This window comes from Macaca nemestrina, chromosome 16, assembly GCF_043159975.1.
Source record: "Macaca nemestrina isolate mMacNem1 chromosome 16, mMacNem.hap1, whole genome shotgun sequence".
Lineage (NCBI taxonomy): Eukaryota > Metazoa > Chordata > Mammalia > Primates > Cercopithecidae > Macaca > Macaca nemestrina.
This window is the reverse complement of record NC_092140.1, coordinates 86,092,827-86,109,713: the sequence shown is the minus strand read 5'-3', so window position 1 is coordinate 86,109,713 and position 16,887 is coordinate 86,092,827. Positions and strand designations below refer to the sequence as shown.

The following is a 16,887-nucleotide window of genomic DNA, read 5'->3' as shown; positions in this document are numbered from 1 at the left end:
TACAGATTACAGAACTCTCAGGGTAGGATGATCCACAGGAAGCTTTCCCATTCATCACATGTAAATTTCATGATGGCCTACATACCTACCCATCCAGAGAGAAAAGTTTCCAATGCAACCAGCTTGGTGCCAAGTACACAAACAACCCCAGTTGATATTTACAAGTTTTGCAAGTTCCCCTCTCCTCCCTCCTCCCTCCCCGTTTAGGAGGTAGCCCTGCAGAGAGAGAGTTCTGCTGCAAACAGACCAGGTAATTGTAACTCAAGAGAGTCCACTTTCTCCTATATTCAAATCACAGTACAGTATGATGGCAAGGCTGAAAGCTACTGGTGTGACAAACTGGCGATTCTTTTTTTTTTTTTTTTTTTTTTTTTGAGATGGAGTCTCTCTCTGTCACTCAGGCTGGAGTGCAGCAGCACAATCTTGGCTCACTGCCTCTGGCTCCTGAGGGCCCGCCAACATGCCTGGCTAATTTTTGTTATTTTTAGTAAAGACAAGGTTTCACCATGTGGTACAGGCTGGTCTCAAACTCCTGACCTCAGGTTATCCACCTGCCTAGGCCTCCCAAAGTACTGGGATTACAGGCATGAGCCACCGTGCCAGCCCAAACTGCTGATTCTGCAAATTAAACCTCACAGCTCATTAAGGCACATCATCTGTGATACAAAATTATGGTGACCGAACATACTTATATTGATGTTACTTATGCAACCTTATGCTGAAGGTTAGAAGAGAAAAAAACGGCCGGGCGCGGTGGCTCAAGCCTGTAATCCCAGCACTTTGGGAGGCCGAGGCGGGTGGATCACGAGGTCAGGAGATCGAGACTATCCTGGCTAACATGGTGAAACCCCGTCTCTACTAAAAATACAAAAAACTAGCCGGGCGTGGTGGCGGGCGCCTGTAGTCTCAGCTACTTGGGAGGCTGAGGCGGGAGAATGGCGTGAACCCGGGAGGCGGAGCTTGCAGTGAGCCGAGATCACGCCACTGCACTCCAGCCTGGGAGACACAGCGAGACTCCGTCTCAAAAAAAAAAAAAAAAGAAGAGAAAAAAACTTTCTCATGTCAAAATAGAATAAAATCCACATTGTGACTATTACTACCTCAAGAATCTGCCAAAATAAGAGCTTCTAGCTAAACCATATGCAAACCATTTCCTTTGACCTTGCTTCCAAGCAACCAAAATGTCTCAAGTATTTGAAGTTTACTTGTATGGACCACTCCCAAATATTTATGTGGTTATTTTGTTTTCAAGCTTTGAAGGACACAATATTTACACAAGCCTGGGAATTAGGTGATTCAATTATAATTTATCTCTCCAAACTTAATTTGAATCTAAATGCTTCCCCCCGCCCCCAAGACATAGTATTGCTCTGTCACCCAGGCTGGAATGCAGTGGCACAATCTCAGCTCACTGCAACCTCCGCCTCCTGGGTTCAAGCCATTCTCCTGCCTCAGCCTCCTGACTAGCTGGGATTACAGGCACGCGCCACCACGCCTCGCTAATTTTTGTGGGTTTAGTAGAAGTAGGGTTTCACCATGTTGCCAGGCTAGTCTCGAACTCCTGACCTCATGATCCACCTGCTTCACCTGCTTCAGCCTCCCAAAGTGCTAGGATTACAGGCATGAGCCACCATGCTGAACCTCTAAATGCATTTCTTTTCAGATACAGAAGGCAGGATGCCTTTTCACTCTCACCCTTGCCACTGCTGCAAAAATGAAGACCCTCTCATTCTGTGCTGGGAATTCCTCACTCAAAAAGGGGTTTTTCCCTTAGCCACTCGCATGGCAGGCTTCTGCGCCTGGTACCCGCAGAGGAAATGCACTAATTTTTTAATTAAAAAAGAAAAACCAATATGAAAGGAGAGGGCTGAAACACTGAAGAGACAAAGCCCAGTGCCTCCAGACCTCAGCTAACTCTTCAGAATACCAAACCACTGAAGAAATCTTTATCTTCCCACATAATCCAAACTGGTTCCCTCTTCCTCCTTTCCTTATTATGCCCAAATAAGACTTAGAAGATTAATCATGCACATTGGCTTTTTTACTGCAGTTACAAAATGCAACCACTGAGCTTCCCTCCCTTTCCTGATGCCAGATTCACTTAGCTACTTTAAGATTTGTAAGTACTTTGTAAGTACTCAGCAGTACTTGCAAAGGCAGTACTCTAACACCTTCAAGATGGGGAAACCATGGTTGTAAACAGAAACATGTATTTTCCCCTCAACTTGGATGCTTTATCATATCTCTAACATGGTAAGAGCAGAGATTCACAAAACCATGACCTATATTTTCCAGATTGTTAGAACAGCAATTGAGAAAAACTGTTTATCCAAGAAATATCTTCAATCAAACAAAAAAGAACAAAAGGATACAAGGGAAGGCCTCTCTTCCACCCTCTTTCTCATCACAGGTTTGCTTTAATCAGATACGATGGGTAGGGGCTCCAGGGCTCTTAAGCTCATGGGGTATATCATTAGGACCAGCCCTGTAACTCAACTGCACAAAGAATGAATGACATTGTTATTAAGACAAACATCATCTAGGGAGAAAAATACATCAAGGCAGAAAAAAGATTTTTTTAGGTCTTGAAGATCTGTATACAGATGCTGGAACCAAGTCACACTGAAAAAGTTGACAGCCTGGAAAGTTTTCTATGTGGTTGGCCAGAGATGTATAAAGGATACAGTGGGGCTTGTTGGAAGTAACAGCACTTCCCAGATGAGGGGTGCTGCAGTGTAGACCAAGGGGCCACAACACTTTAGAGGTGGTACTGGCCTCTGAGAAGGCAGAGGTCTCTAAGAATTAAAGAACTCCTATGACTTAAGGTCAGCCGAGATAGGCTATCTTGAAAGAAATGATCTACCTCCCTTCCCTGAGGGAGATAAGACCCTACTACATTTCTTCCCTTCAAAATTAGAACCAAGATGAGAAAGGAGTTGAAGGATGAATATGTTTTACATAATATCTTTACTTACAGAAATTAAAAGACCAAAGATGAGCTGTAATTCTGAACTTCACTGGATCTACAAACATCAATAGTGGTCAGCAGGGCACGGGGGCTCATGCCAGTAATCCTAGCACTTTGGGAGGCTGAGGTGGGCGGATCACTTGAGGTCAGGAGTTTGAGACCAGTCTGGCCAACATGGTGAAACTTCATCTCTACTAAAAATACAAAAATTAGCCAGGCCTGGTGGTCTCTACTATTACAGGTGTGCCTGTAATCCCAGCTACTTGCGAGGCTGAGGCAGGAGAATCGCTTGAACCTGGGAGGCAGAGGTTGCAGTGAGCCAAGATCAGGCCACTGCACTCCAGCCTGGGTGACAGAGTGAGACCCCACCTCAAAAAAAAAAAAAAAAAAATTAGACTGGCCAATTCCATATTGTTTCCTGGTTGGTTTTGACTAGTTTTGCCCGGCATCATTAACAATCATACAAGCATGAGATCCTGGTGCGCTTTGAAAGCTATTTTCTCCACGTGGAAGGTAACTTAGACACGTAATAAAACTTCATGGTAGTGGGCTTTCTCATTTACTTTTATTTCACTGTCCCCCCGACCCTCATCAGCAGTGTACCTTTTAAATAAAATGTCTGTTTCTATAGGGATAAACATATTAGTAAAATAATTTTCTACATTTCTTTTTTTTTTTTTTTTTTTTAGGCAGAGTCTTGCTGTCACCCAGGCCCTGGCTGGAGTGTCGTGGCACAATCTCAGCTCACTACAGCTTCCACCTCACAGGTTTGAGGGACTCTTGTGCCTCAGCCTCCCAAGCAGCAGGGACCACAGACATGCACCACCACCGACTAATTTTTTGTATTTTTAGTAGAGACAGGATTGCACCATATTGGCCAGGCCAACTCCTGGCTTCCAGTGATCCACCCACCTCAACCTCCCAAAGTGCTGGGATTACAGGTGTGAGCCACCATGCCGAGACAGCTTTCCTAAACACTTGTCATTTCTAAATGGCCGATGAGTGTTATTTAATCTGCATCTGTGCCTTCTGATGTGCCACAATGCCGTTTTTACTGCATAAACCTTTTGGTTCAACATGAGCTAGTCAGACTCACTCCAAGTACACTTAACACTGAATATATTCAGTCCTACTGGACTGCATGGTGTCAATTTTGGGTTTGGCCTATCCAAATTTAACCTCCTCTGGATCTACTGAAATACCCCATTATAATCTTCATTCTTGCATTTGGGTTAGTGAGAAGATAAATATTACAATGAGAAAGCTATCAAGGATATCTAATATTTAGCTAATGTAATATTAGAACTGACATTTACATTTTGAAATATCTTTTCAAGCCAATATAACCTTCTCTCACAATTGCCTTAAATATATTTTGAAATTGCTAACTTCAATTCAGAATTTCTCATTTTTCAAAAAAGCAAGACTTACATTTAACAGTAATCTTTATTTGAATCACTCTGCTACCAGGACACTGGGCCTCACTGAAGTTAATTTTAAAGAAAAGATCAAGCAAAAAGCTAAATACATTATAAATGCCAACTATTCACATTAAGTCAATTACATAATCTGTTCTACATATTGCCAAATTCCGTATGTCAGTTTCAAAATCAACTGTAGTATACTGGCTTTAAACTGCATTCCACAGGACTCCATATTTACACAAGTGTGTTCCCAAGAAGTTGCATTTTAAAATTTTTTTAATGTAATCATATTTTCATAATTTCTTATTTGGCAAAAACAAAGATATCATTTGATAAATTTGGTCTGTAACACAGCATTATTTTCATAACATGTCCTTCCTACCTATACTTCTCAAACTGTGTGTGTATTTCATATGCCTATCACTCAAGAATTTTTTTTTTTTTTTTTTTGGAGACGGAGTCTGGTTCTATCACCCAAGGTAGAGTGCAGTGGCGCCATCTCAGCTCACTGCAAGCTCCGCCTCCTGGGTTCACGCCATTATCCTGCCTGGGTCTCCCAAGTAGCTGGGACTACAGGCGCCCGCCACCAGGCCCGGCTAATATTTTTTGTATTTTTAGTACAGACAGGGTTTTACCGTGTTAGCCAGGATGGTCTCGATCTCCCGACCTCGCACTCAGAGAAATCGATAATTTCTGAATTTTCAGGCCTTTATGAATACCAGTCCACCATCCCAAAAATGTATCTTGAAAATAAGATGAACTAATGGACAGAAAGATGTGCATTTACACAGATATATGATCAAGCAAGCATAATGAAATGTTATTAGTAGAAAAGGTAGCAGAAATTCTTCCAACTTTGCTGAATGCTTGAAAATTTTCATAGCAAAATCATAAGGGAACAATCTCCCATCTCCCCCGCTTTTTTTTTTTTTTGAGATGGGAGTCTCACCCTGTTGCCCAGGCTGGACTACAGTGGTGGGATCTCGGCTAACCGCAACTTCAGCCCTCCCCAACCCCGTGCCCCAAGTTCAAGCAATTCTCCTGCCTCAGCCTCCCAAGTAGCTGGGACTACAGATGCACGCCACCACACTCACTTAATTTTTTCTATTTTTAGCAGAGATGGGGTTTTGCCATGTTGGCCAGGCTGGTTTCTAACTCCTGACCTCAAATGATCTGCCCACCTTGGCCTCCCAAAGTGCTGGGATTACAGGCGTGACTCCCTATGCCCGGCCCAATCTCCCATTTTCAATGCCTGCTTCAATGGCCAATACAGAACTTCATTTTTCTCTAAGACACTTAACTCTTCCCACTGCATATCATAGTTATTTACACGTTGCATCTAGTCTTCCTACTGGATCTATGTTTTGAGTCATCGCTACCACTCAAAAGTACCTAGCACATCTTGTACACAGTAATCATTCAACAAATAAATGGAAAAAAAGTACTTTGACAATCTGTTGAAAATAAAATAACTGTTCTTTAGTTATATTACTTCTTAAATTATTCCCACATGATACAGACTGATATTCTCAACACACAGGAAGCTGAAATATAAAAGACCCATGTTTCAAGAAAGAATTTTTTTCCGGCCGGGCGCGGTGGCTCAAGCCTGTAATCCCAGCACTTTGGGAGGCCGAGACGGGCGGATCACGAGGCCAGGAGATCGAGACCATCCTGGCTAACACGGTGAAACCCCGTCTCTACTAAAAAATACAAAAAACTAGCCGGGCCCGGTGGCAGGCGCCTGTAGTCCCAACTACTCGGGAGGCTGAGGCCGGAGAATGGCGTGAACCCGGGAGGCGGAGCTTGCAGTGAGCTGAGATCCGGCCACTGCACTCCAGCCTGGGCGGCAGAGCGAGACTCCGTCTCAAAAAAAAAAAAAAAAAAAAAAAAGAATTTTTTTCCTAACATATTTACAATATAACTGAGAAGCCAAGACATACAGACATTAAAGTTAAATTATATATAATACACAGCAGCATGAATTAAAAGATAACCAAATATTCACTAAGAGGACAAAAATTCCTCTGGGTAGGAGCCAAGATTGCAAGTTGGTGAACTGACTTGAGCCTTGCAGACTGAGCAAGATCTGCAGAATTTTGGGGCACAAGACGATCTAAGCTCTGGGGACAGGAGAGTCTAGGCCTGAAATACTAAAAGCTAAACTAGGAGAATGGTTAGGGGGTGGGAACTGAAAGTCTCAACAGACCCTGAGAAAGAAGAGTTAACAGACTTGGGAACACTAAACACCAGTAGAGTGCTCAGGAGGACATCAAGGTTTGAAAACTACGGAGACCTAACTAGACGATTAACCCAACTGGGGACCTTGAAATGAGCCATCTGAGGGCAGGGGGAAATACAGTATGTTCAGTTTTAGATATACTGGATTTGAGATAAAAGTGGGACATCCAGAGCCTTTAGGTAACTAGATACACAAGGCAACAGAGTAAGTTATCTAAGAAAATAACAGAGAAAAAGTCCACAACTAGTCCTGAGGTGCACTTATGAATGAGCATAGGAGAAGGGAAAATAAGTGAACCCACTGGAGAAGCCAAATGGCAGGAGGACCACTGTAATGGAATCCAAGATAAGAAATGATTTCTGAAAGCAAAGTTAAGAAAAGGAAGACTTGGACGGGCACGGTGGCTCACGCCTGTAATTCCAGCACTTTGGGAGGCCCAGGCAGGTGGATCACGAGGTCAGGAGAGCGAGACCATCCTGGCTAACACGGTGAAACCCCATCTCTACTAAAAATACAAAAAAAATTAGCTGGGCGTGGTGGCGGGCACCTGTAGTCCCAGCTACTCGGGAGGCTGAGGCAGAAGAATAGCATGAACCCAGGAGGTGGAGCTTGCAGTGAGCCAAGATTACGCTACTGCACTCCAGCCTGGGCAACTGAGCAACACTCCATCTCAAAAAAAAAGAAAAGAAAAAAAAGAAAAAGAAAAGGAAGACTCAGGCTTGGCACGGTGGCTCACGCCTGTAATCCCAGCACTTTAGGCAGGCAGATCACGAGGTTAGGAGTTCGAGACCAGCCTGATCAACATGGTGAAACCCTGTCTCTACTAAAAATACAAAATTATCTGGGTGTGGTGGCGCTAATCCCAGCTACTCGGGAGGCTGAGGCAGGAGAATCACTTGAACCCAGGAGGCAGATGTTGCAGTGGGCCCAGATCACACCACTACACTCCAGGCCTGGATGACAGAGCAAGACTCTGTCTCAAAAAAAAAAAAAAAAAAGGCCGGGCGCGGTGGCTCAAGCCTGTAATCCCAGCACTTTGGGAGACCGAGACGGGCGGATCACAAGGTCAGGAGATCGAGACCATCCTGGCTAACATGGTGAAACCCCGTCTCTACTAAAAATACAAAAAATTAGCCAGGCGAGGTGGCGGGCGCCTGTAGTCCCAGCTACTTGGGAGGCTGAGGCAGGAGAATGGCATAAACCTGGGAGGCGGAGCTTGCAGTGAGCTGAGATCCGGCCACTGCACTCCAGCCTGGGTGACAGAGCGAGACTCCGTCTCAAAAAAAAAAAAAAAAGAAGAAGAAGAAAAGAAAAGGAAGACTTAGACACACATGCCCCCAACTCCCATAAATACTGCAGCTTCACGGATCATCAGAACAAAAACCAGAATTGGGGGCTACATAGGCTAATTCCCTAAACAGCTCTCCCTTGATTTTTTTTTTTTCCTGTAATCAATATGGCTTGAAATAAAGGACACATTTTGAATTTATGCCCTTTTTAAAGTAGTAAGTGAAGGTAAAATTCACTAAATTATATGATAAGGAGCTGCAGATATATCTTTTCAGTTGTATTTGGCTTAATATCAAAACTAACTTGCTTTTTTGTTTTCCTTTTTAGCTTTTATCAAAACTATACAAAAATGGATGAAAGAAAAAAAAAGTAGCCCAAATTCCTGCCAAGTGGCAAGAAAAAGTCAACCCAAGATTCAACTATTGGCGGTACTTAACCTACAAGTTGATAAACCACAGGGAGAAGACTGAGTGGAGTAAACTGGGATGCTAATAAATAAAGCAAGTTTTTTAAAAGGCTGAACCATATAAAATAGTCAACATACAAAAATGTATTTTTCATGTTTCATATGTTCCTTACAAGACTACAAATAACAAGCAGTAATACCTACAAAGAATTTCTGTGCCACTGACTTAATTTTTGTTCATCCTCATTAGCAACTGGCAAAGAGGAAGATGTCTTCCACAATTTACACTTTAAGTATTTGTACACAGCATATCCCTTAGGCACCAAAATACCTACTTTTTCGAGTACATGTGGTCTTCTGTTTCACAGCTGAGGAACACCACCAGAGGCAACAGAATTCTGTATGCACCAAGAAAAGGTGGTTGGTTATACCACCCCAGGGAGATCCTGGGGGGTTGGGCAAGTCTCTGCAAGTTGTTGCCACAAAGGCAAAGGCAAATCTTGAACTGCAGGGAAGCAGACCAACTCCCACACAATTGAAAATTCTGCCTTCCCCAATCACTATGTGGTATTTACACTGCCTTTCCAAGAGGATCCCCAGAAAGTCCCAAAGCTACAGCACATATAGGACAAAAGAATGGCTGGGTAAATTCCCATGATGCCAGGGAACTGGGTAGTTTCCAAGGGCAGAGTGTTCCAGAAAAATGCAAATCATTCATGCTTCCCCAAAGAAATTCCAGCCAAATACAGCTGCTATCTTAGAAAGTCTAATACAAAATTGCAGTTTAGATGCTTGGATGAAGGGGTTAGAAGCACAAGGACAGGCAACATGTTCAGAGTCTACAAGGGATTCTAACTTGCCACTGAATATTCTTCCCCTTCATCCCCATTTCATATCACCTCTGAGAAGATTCCCTGTGTGTGCGGAGCATGAAATCTATGTGTCTGCTGCCAATGTGACACCTTTTCAGCGATTTTGGGGTCTTGAAGACCTTTACCTTTTTTTAAGTTTACATAAGAATTAAAATGCCTTATTTTCAGTATTTCAGTGTTTGTCACTTAAAAAAAAAAAAAAAAAAAAACTAGGCCATAAGCATTGGCTCATGCCTGTAATCCCAACTACTCAGGAGGCTGAGGTGGGAAGATCACTTGAGCCAGGGGCAGGCAGAGGTTGCAGTGAGCTGAGATCAAGCCACTGTATTCCAGCCTGAGCAAAAGAGTGAGACCCTATCTCAGAAAAACAACAACAACAACAAAAACTTAGTATCATTCAAAAAGAGGCCACTCTTCTCGCCATCCCCTAAACCACGGACTTGCCACAAAACCATGGTAAAAAGTAAAGTTCTTTGGAGTATGAAACAAAGTATTCCAATTTGGCATCTATTCTGGAACTTCTGAACAAAATCTTTTAGCTGTCAGACATATTCAGGTAACTTTCAGCCTTTAATATGATGCTACATTTAGCTGTATAATCCCCCCATCCATTTTAAATTATTTCCTCATTCTTGCTTCCCCAGGTACATATACAGGATTATCAAGGCTTCCTTTAAGGTAATTTCAGTAACAATCCAGAAGTAGGAAAGATGCCTCAGATCCTCTAACCACTCGGTCTCACCAGGATTCTCTAAGTCAAATGTGACCATGCAACAGAAAAGCAGCCATCCTTCTAACAGGATCTCTGTGGCTGGTTCAATGACTCACCTACAGATTATACCCAAATTACAGAATAAATATTTATTTCAAAATATAAGCAAATCCACTGTCAGTTCATAGGCCAAATAAGAAACATCACTCCCAATTATTTATCTTAAGAATAAAAAGCTTTGGGGCCAGGCATGGTGGCCTATAATCCCAGCACCTCAGGAGGCCAAAGCGGGCAGATCACAAGGCCAGGAGTTCGAGGCCAGTCAAGCCAATCTGATGAAACCCCTCTCTACTAAAAACACAAAAATTATCCAGGCGTGGTGGTGCGTGCCAGCAGTCCCAGCTATTTGGAAGGCTGAGGCAGAAGAATTGCTTGAACCTGGGAGGCGGAGGTTTCAGTGAGCCGAGATTGCGCCAGTGTACTCCAGCCTGGGCGACAGAGCGAGACTCCATCTCAAAAAAATAAATAAATAAAATAAATATTTATCTTTAATTAAAATCAAAGAGGATGCCTCTAATAAAACAATCTAAAAATTTATGTAACAAGAGTTAAGTGGTATAGTCATTCTTTTAATCTAAACTGTTCTAAATAATATCAAAACAGAAGAGTCAACTCAAAACTGCCATTTATTAAAAAAAATCGGAGTTCACAATACCACTTCCCAAGCTTTAGAAGGCTTTCTATGTGAGAAAACAGGTCATGGAAATGAAGTTTCACTATTTATAAATACTGCACTAGATTTAGAAGATCCCGGGTTTTCCAAAAGTCTTAGGTTCCACTTTGTGTGTGACCTTATAGCAATTCTAGGCAATATTAAAACAAGTGTAAGACATTTAACATACCATCCCCACAAACACGAAATGCATATCCTTCAAATATAACCAGCACTTAACTATCTAAAGAATGACATTAAAAGTTTTTGAATTCACTAACAGTTTTCCAACTGGTTTGTCCTATGCAAATGACTCAAACTTTCAGGCAGGCCCCAGGAAGCAGCACACAAGAAACTATTTAATTAAAGATTCAGCCTAATTCCCAGTAGTAAATCACAGGAAATATTTTGTTCCAAAGCAACGTCTCCTCAGTCCTAAAACAGTTAAGTTTTGGTTGATTTGCATTTAAAAACTGGATTTAAGTAAAAAGTCATAGTAAAATTTCTCTTTTATGACTCTTAGAACAGGAGTCTTTCAGATCTGAGAGTGAAACTTGGTTTTAACAAGTAACTCGTTTTTATGAAACTCTAACCAGAAGACTAGTTATGAGTTACAACAGCTCAGGATGTTTCTTTTCTTCTTAAAATACCCTTTTACTCAAACTGAAAATGCACTTGCTGTAATCCGACTTAAACCAACTGACATTACACCTGAAACATTTACTCATTTGAGAAAAGCAGCCTACTCCAAAGCAAAGCCCCATTAGGCTCCCACTGGGAGCTGCCCAAGGGCCTCCAATTCCAGACAGATAATTTAACAGGTCTCCTAGCTCTGGCAAAGAAATCAAAAAAAAAAAAAAAAACTAAATTATTCTTGCATTTTTCAAAGAATCAGAACAAGAACCTGATAAAATGGTTGTAAAGATGATTTAACATCAGAATCTATTTTTTAAAAACCTAAATCTTAAAAAGTGTAAGTCACATTCCTAGTTTAACACTCTGACAATGCCATTTGAGACGCAAAACTAAAAATATCCCAAAACACTGCCTTTATCTTTAAAGAAAGGCACTCCAGCAAGTTGAAGTAGGTTGTATCCATTTCCAAGGACTGAAGAATGGTGTAAGTACACACTGTACTTTGAATGCAAAAAAAGGGGGGGGGAATATTTTTTTTTAAATGGCTAATACTCTGTAACAGTTGAAGTGGAATTGATAGATGAGCAAGTAAGTACTTAAATTCAAATGTTAAGTAAAACAAGATTTAGCAGACAATTTCGATTTTGTGACTTAATAGAATATATGCCGAGCTTAAAGGTAAGAAGGCACTTTACCTTTTTGAAACACTTGGTAAAATTGCATGCAATGCCTCGTAATGAAGCGATAAGTGATACCTTTACTCTAAAACACACTTTGGAAAAAATAAAATGAATCTTGAACTCCTTTCCTTCTCCAGGAACTTCAATATGGTGTGAGTAACTTAACCTCTTTGACACGCATTAACCACAGGGATGACACTGTATGTAAAATAACCTTGGTGTTAACAACTGCGCAGCTAAGACCAATCTTTTATTATGCTGTGGAGTCAATATGAGAGGCAAGGAAAGGTTTGTTTAAAAAGATGTTTAGCTCGGCCGGGCGCAGGGGCTCACGCCTGTAATCCCAGCACTTTGGGAGGCCGAGGCGGGCGGATCACGAGGTCAGGAGATCCAGAACATCCTGGCCAACACGGTGAAACTCCGTCTCTACTAAAAACACCAAAATTAGCTGGGCGTGGTGGCTCTTGCCTGTAATCCCAGCTAGTCGGGAGGCTGAGGCAGGAGAATCGCTTCAACCAGAGAGTCGGAAGTTGCAATGAGCCGATATCGCGCCACGGTACTCCAGCCTGGCGACAGAACGAGACTCCGTCTCAGAGCGGGGATGAAAAAAAAAAAAAAAAAAAGGTGTTTAGCTCAACTAGACAGCCTTTACAGCAATTCCGCCACCGGTGACAGTGAGAAACTGTCAGCTTGGGGAGGCCGCGCGGCGACTGGACCCCGCCCCCGGGAAGCCTCCCCGGGGCCGAGGCCACCCCCCCGCCCCGGGCCTTCTCCTCGGAGTCGGGAAATGCCTGCCCCCACGCTAAGTCTCTACTGGCCACTCTCTATAAGGCAAAAATGGCAAAAATCCTCCTTTGAGGCATCGCTCCCTCGACGCCCATCGCCACTCCGACTCCCTCAAAAAATTGGTCGCAAAGCCCCCCGCCTGGTCCCTCATCTGGACCTCCATTCTCAAGAACAGGGTGGCAAGGCAGGAAAAGACGCACACTTCCCAGCCCCCGGCCCCCCAGGGCAGCCTCTGTGTTTCTCAATAAAAGCCTCCTACCAGGGGCAAGACCAAGTTCGGGCGCTTCCCCTCGTGGAGAAACGCTGGCCCCACGGCTCCCGGCCCGGACGCGCTGTCCCTTTAAAGGCGCGGGCTTCCTGCGCCCGGGGCCCCTCCCACGCCATCGCCACCGCCCGCGCCCGCCCCCGCCGAGGGTCACACTTGAACTTTAGCTCGCCCAGCGCAGCCAGGCGCCGGCGCTCCGCAGGCGGTGGCCGCCCCTTCGCACGTGTCGGAGGCACCACCTCGGGCTCGGGACGCCCGGCCCCCGGCACTCGAGGCCACTCCAGAGAAAACCAAAACAAAGCAAAATGCGAACCGCCTCCAGAAACTGCCCGGCTGGCCCTGCACCGTCCACGGCCGGTCGCGCCCTGCCTGTCCCCTCCACCTGCAGCCCGGTCCCGGGACAGGGAGAGTCCGGGGCCCCTCGCCGCGCCCTCCCCCGCCGCGCCCGGCGGAAACAGCTCCGCAGCGCGGCCGGAGAGGACCTGCCCTCCCCCCGCGGAGGTCCGGGAGGGAAGGGGCAGTCGAAGCAGTCAGCGCGGGCCGGGGGAGTGCCCCTCCCAGCGAACCCGTTTCTCCTTTCACTGGCAAACTTTTCGGCCGCTGATATCCACTTCTTGGCGCACTTTCTTTACTTAGTTCCTCCACGAGCCCCTTTTCGCGTCCCACGCGAACTCTTGACTAGCGCGCGCGCGCACCTACTGCCGTCCCCGACCGGACCTGGGCGAGGTCACCGCGACCACCGCTTCTCGCCCGCCCTCCTGGGAACGCGCTGCCCTCCTGGCCCGCACCTTCAGGCCGAGCAAACCTGCACAGCTGCGCCCTCGCCTGACCCACCGCGCCCCCAAGGTCCGGCCGCGCGCCGAGACCGCTCACCTTCCAGCCCGCCGAGCTGTTGCTGTCACCTTTATCCTTGAAGTAGGGCACGCTCTTGACCATCCACTCGTAGATCTGCGACAGCGTCAGCCGCTTCTCCGCCGAGCTCTCGATGGCCTTGGTGATGAGGTCAGCGTAGGACAGGTTGCCCCACGCGTTGCGGCGGGACGAGCTGCTCTTGCGCGGCTGCCCCGCGAGAGGCCCAGCGGCGGCGGGGGGCACTGGCGGGTGCTGCGACAGCGGCCCGGGCGGCTGGGGCTGCGGCGGCGCTGGGTGCAGGCAGCCCGCCTCCGGGCCCTGGAAGTCCCCGCACAGTCCCCCGGTGGCGGCCGCGGCGGCCGCCGCCGCCACCGCCGCCGCCACGGAGCCGGGTGCTTGCGGAAAGTCCTCGCTCTCCTCCAGCAAGCTCAGGTTGCTCATGAAGTCGGCGCTGACAGCGGCAGCCGAGGCCGAGGGCAGGCCCGCCGCGGCGTCGGGGTTGGCAGCCGCGCCGCCCGACGGCGCCGGGCTGGAGGTGGCCGAGTTGGACTGGCTAAACTCCGGCCTGGGCAGCGGCCAGGTGCACGAGCGCGGCCGGGGCAGCGGCTCGAAGTCCGGGTCGATCTCCACCACCTGAGGCGCTTCGGCCATGGTGACCCCCGCCCCTCCCCCAGCCGCGGGAGAGCCAAGAAGGGGAGAACGCAGCACGGGGGCCGGAGGGGGAGGGGGCGCGAAGAGACGGTCCGAGATTTGGGGGAACGAAGCCGGTGCGGCGAGCGGACGGAAACTGGGAGGAAAGCGCGGCGGAGTGCAAGCGCGAGCCCAGAACTTAACTTCGCCGGGCCATCCACATCGAGGCTCCTCAGGGTCCGCCGCACGGACTGGACGGCTGGCCAGAGCCGCCGGGCCGGGGCAGAGCCTGCGCCGCGCTCCAGCTGACAGGGCCGCGGACGGAAGGACAGACGGATGCCGCGGGCCGCTCGCTCTCCCCGGCTGCGCGCCCGCTGCGCTGCTGCCTGTTGAATGTGGCGGCGGCAGCAGCGGCTGCTGCGACTACTAGGCCGCCCGACTTACGGGATCTGCCGCCGCCCCCCGCCCGCGCCGGCGCGCGCGCCGGCCCGCCCCTGACCGACAGCCCGCGCGGCCAATGGGCATGCGGCACCGCCGCCCGGGCAGCCAGTGGGCGCCGGGCTGGGCGGGGCCCGGTTTTCCACGGGGAGGCGGCGGTGGGCTGGTGGGGGGTAGTAGGGTGTTTTTCTCTTTCACACACTCATCTCCTTTTTTTTTTTTTTTTTGGATCTCTATTATTTTCTGGTAATTCTCGAGTGTTTCTGTGATTCTCTCGCCTTCTCAGTGTTTTGATTGCTAGGAAGCAAAGCAGCGTGGAGGCGGCGGCGACACTTTGTTTACTACGGAGGAGCAGAGCCGAGTACTCTGGAAGCCCGGGTGGGAGGAGGCGCTCGCTGCGCCTTGACCTCTGCTGCGGGCCCAGCCCGGCGGGCGGACAGGGCAGGGGGCCGGGGACCCGGGGCGCGGGGTGGGTGGGTGGAGGCGGCCGCGCGGAATTCTACTCAATCGTTCCCTCCTGGCTCCACCCACGATGTCTTTGCTAAACGACGTGGGGAATCGGTGGATTTTGTTTTGGTTTAGTGTTTTCTTTCGCTGCGATCTGTCAAGTCCTCCGGCCCGCTCACGGGCGGCACACGACCACCGCCCCTGGCGCCGCGGCTCCTGCAGTCGAGTCCGCGCTGAGAGACCCTTCTCCGCGCCCGGTGCCCACCTGTCCGCACCCCCAGGCTCAACCTGTGCCATTCGGTCTAGCCAGAGGCGCGTCACCCAGCCGGGCAGCCCCCAACCGGATTCACTGTATTCTTGATCTTTTTTAAAAGGCTAGAAATGAGGAACAGGGGCCCCGGCGCGAGGAGGAGATTCTCCCGCCTCCCCGCACACACGGATCCAAAGGCACCCGCGACCGCATGCCCTCCGTGGGAACCTCTTCCCCTGGGCGGGAATCTCCCGCTTCGTCCACTGAGTCCAGGGCCGGCAGCGAAGGGCTCAGGAGCGCAGTTAGCGAGAACCAGGTCACTTTATTACTTACCCCTAATTAAATTTAACTGTTTGTTATTTCTTTTTTATTTACAACGGAAGTGATCGGGTGTTAAGTTAAAACGCAAGGGCGGGGGATAGGACCAAAGCCTTGGGGCGCAGCCTGCCCCATCCCCAAGTTCCTTGAGGCTACTTGCTGTGTGCGTCAATCAACCCCCCACCCACACCCCACCTTTCCTCGTCTGAGCTGCAGGTCCAGGACATCCTGTCGAGGATCAGTGGGGCCAAAGGTAGGAAGATAATGGCCCTTGTGTCTCAAGCAGAAGAAACAGTTTTCCAGTTTTGTTTTGTTATGCTTTTGCTTTTTTAGGAAGAATATGGAAGGCATTTCCTTTTAGAAAGATGGGAACACTTAGGATGGAAGATGGACAATAGGGTTTTAAATATCTTGTCCAAAAGGACAGCTTCCAACTCTTTTTTTTAATTCCCCTTTCTTTCTTACAAGTAATTCTGCAATGGAAAAAGTGGCATCTAGAGAAAATTAGTCTGTTGGACAAGAGGTTGTTGAAAAAATAGAAAAGAGGGGAAAAAGGGAAAAATGAGGCCTCTTACAAAAGTTAAAAAGATTTAGAGATCTGTTTCTTCATTTATATTCTAACTATCGTCTCTGTAGTCTGGGCTCCTGTTTCTTCATAATCCATTTATCACAATAGCTTCTTGCTGATACTGGGGATGGGTGGGGTGGGGAGCCTGAGCCGGATGGATTGGGGACGGGCGGAGGCTGGTTCCCACCCTCGTCTTGTGGTCTTCACGTTTACTAGCAAATTTGGACAATCTGGGCCTCCTCTGCCAGCCGCTAGGGGACCTCAGTAACCCAGATGATGAGCTCAAAGGCAGGCCCCAAAGTACAGCTGTTGCTTCCCCCATCCTTTCCAATTACACTCTGCAGAAGCAGCCCCTGATCCAGACAGCCGCACCCTAAAAATAGGCGGTGCC

General features: G+C 47.6%; 1 protein-coding gene across 1 annotated transcript in view; it reads right to left on the bottom strand.

Moving 5' to 3' along the window:
* The window catches only part of LOC105491751 (forkhead box O1), a 111,446-nt gene extending 96,529 nt beyond the window's left edge, over window positions 1-14,917 (bottom strand). The window contains exon 1 of the mRNA XM_011758417.3: window positions 13,867-14,917. Within this exon, the coding sequence (XP_011756719.1) occupies window positions 13,867-14,496 (630 nt within the window). The 5' untranslated portion in view covers window positions 14,497-14,917. The remainder of the gene's footprint in view (window positions 1-13,866) is intronic.
* Window positions 14,918-16,887: the final 1,970 nt, after the last annotated feature.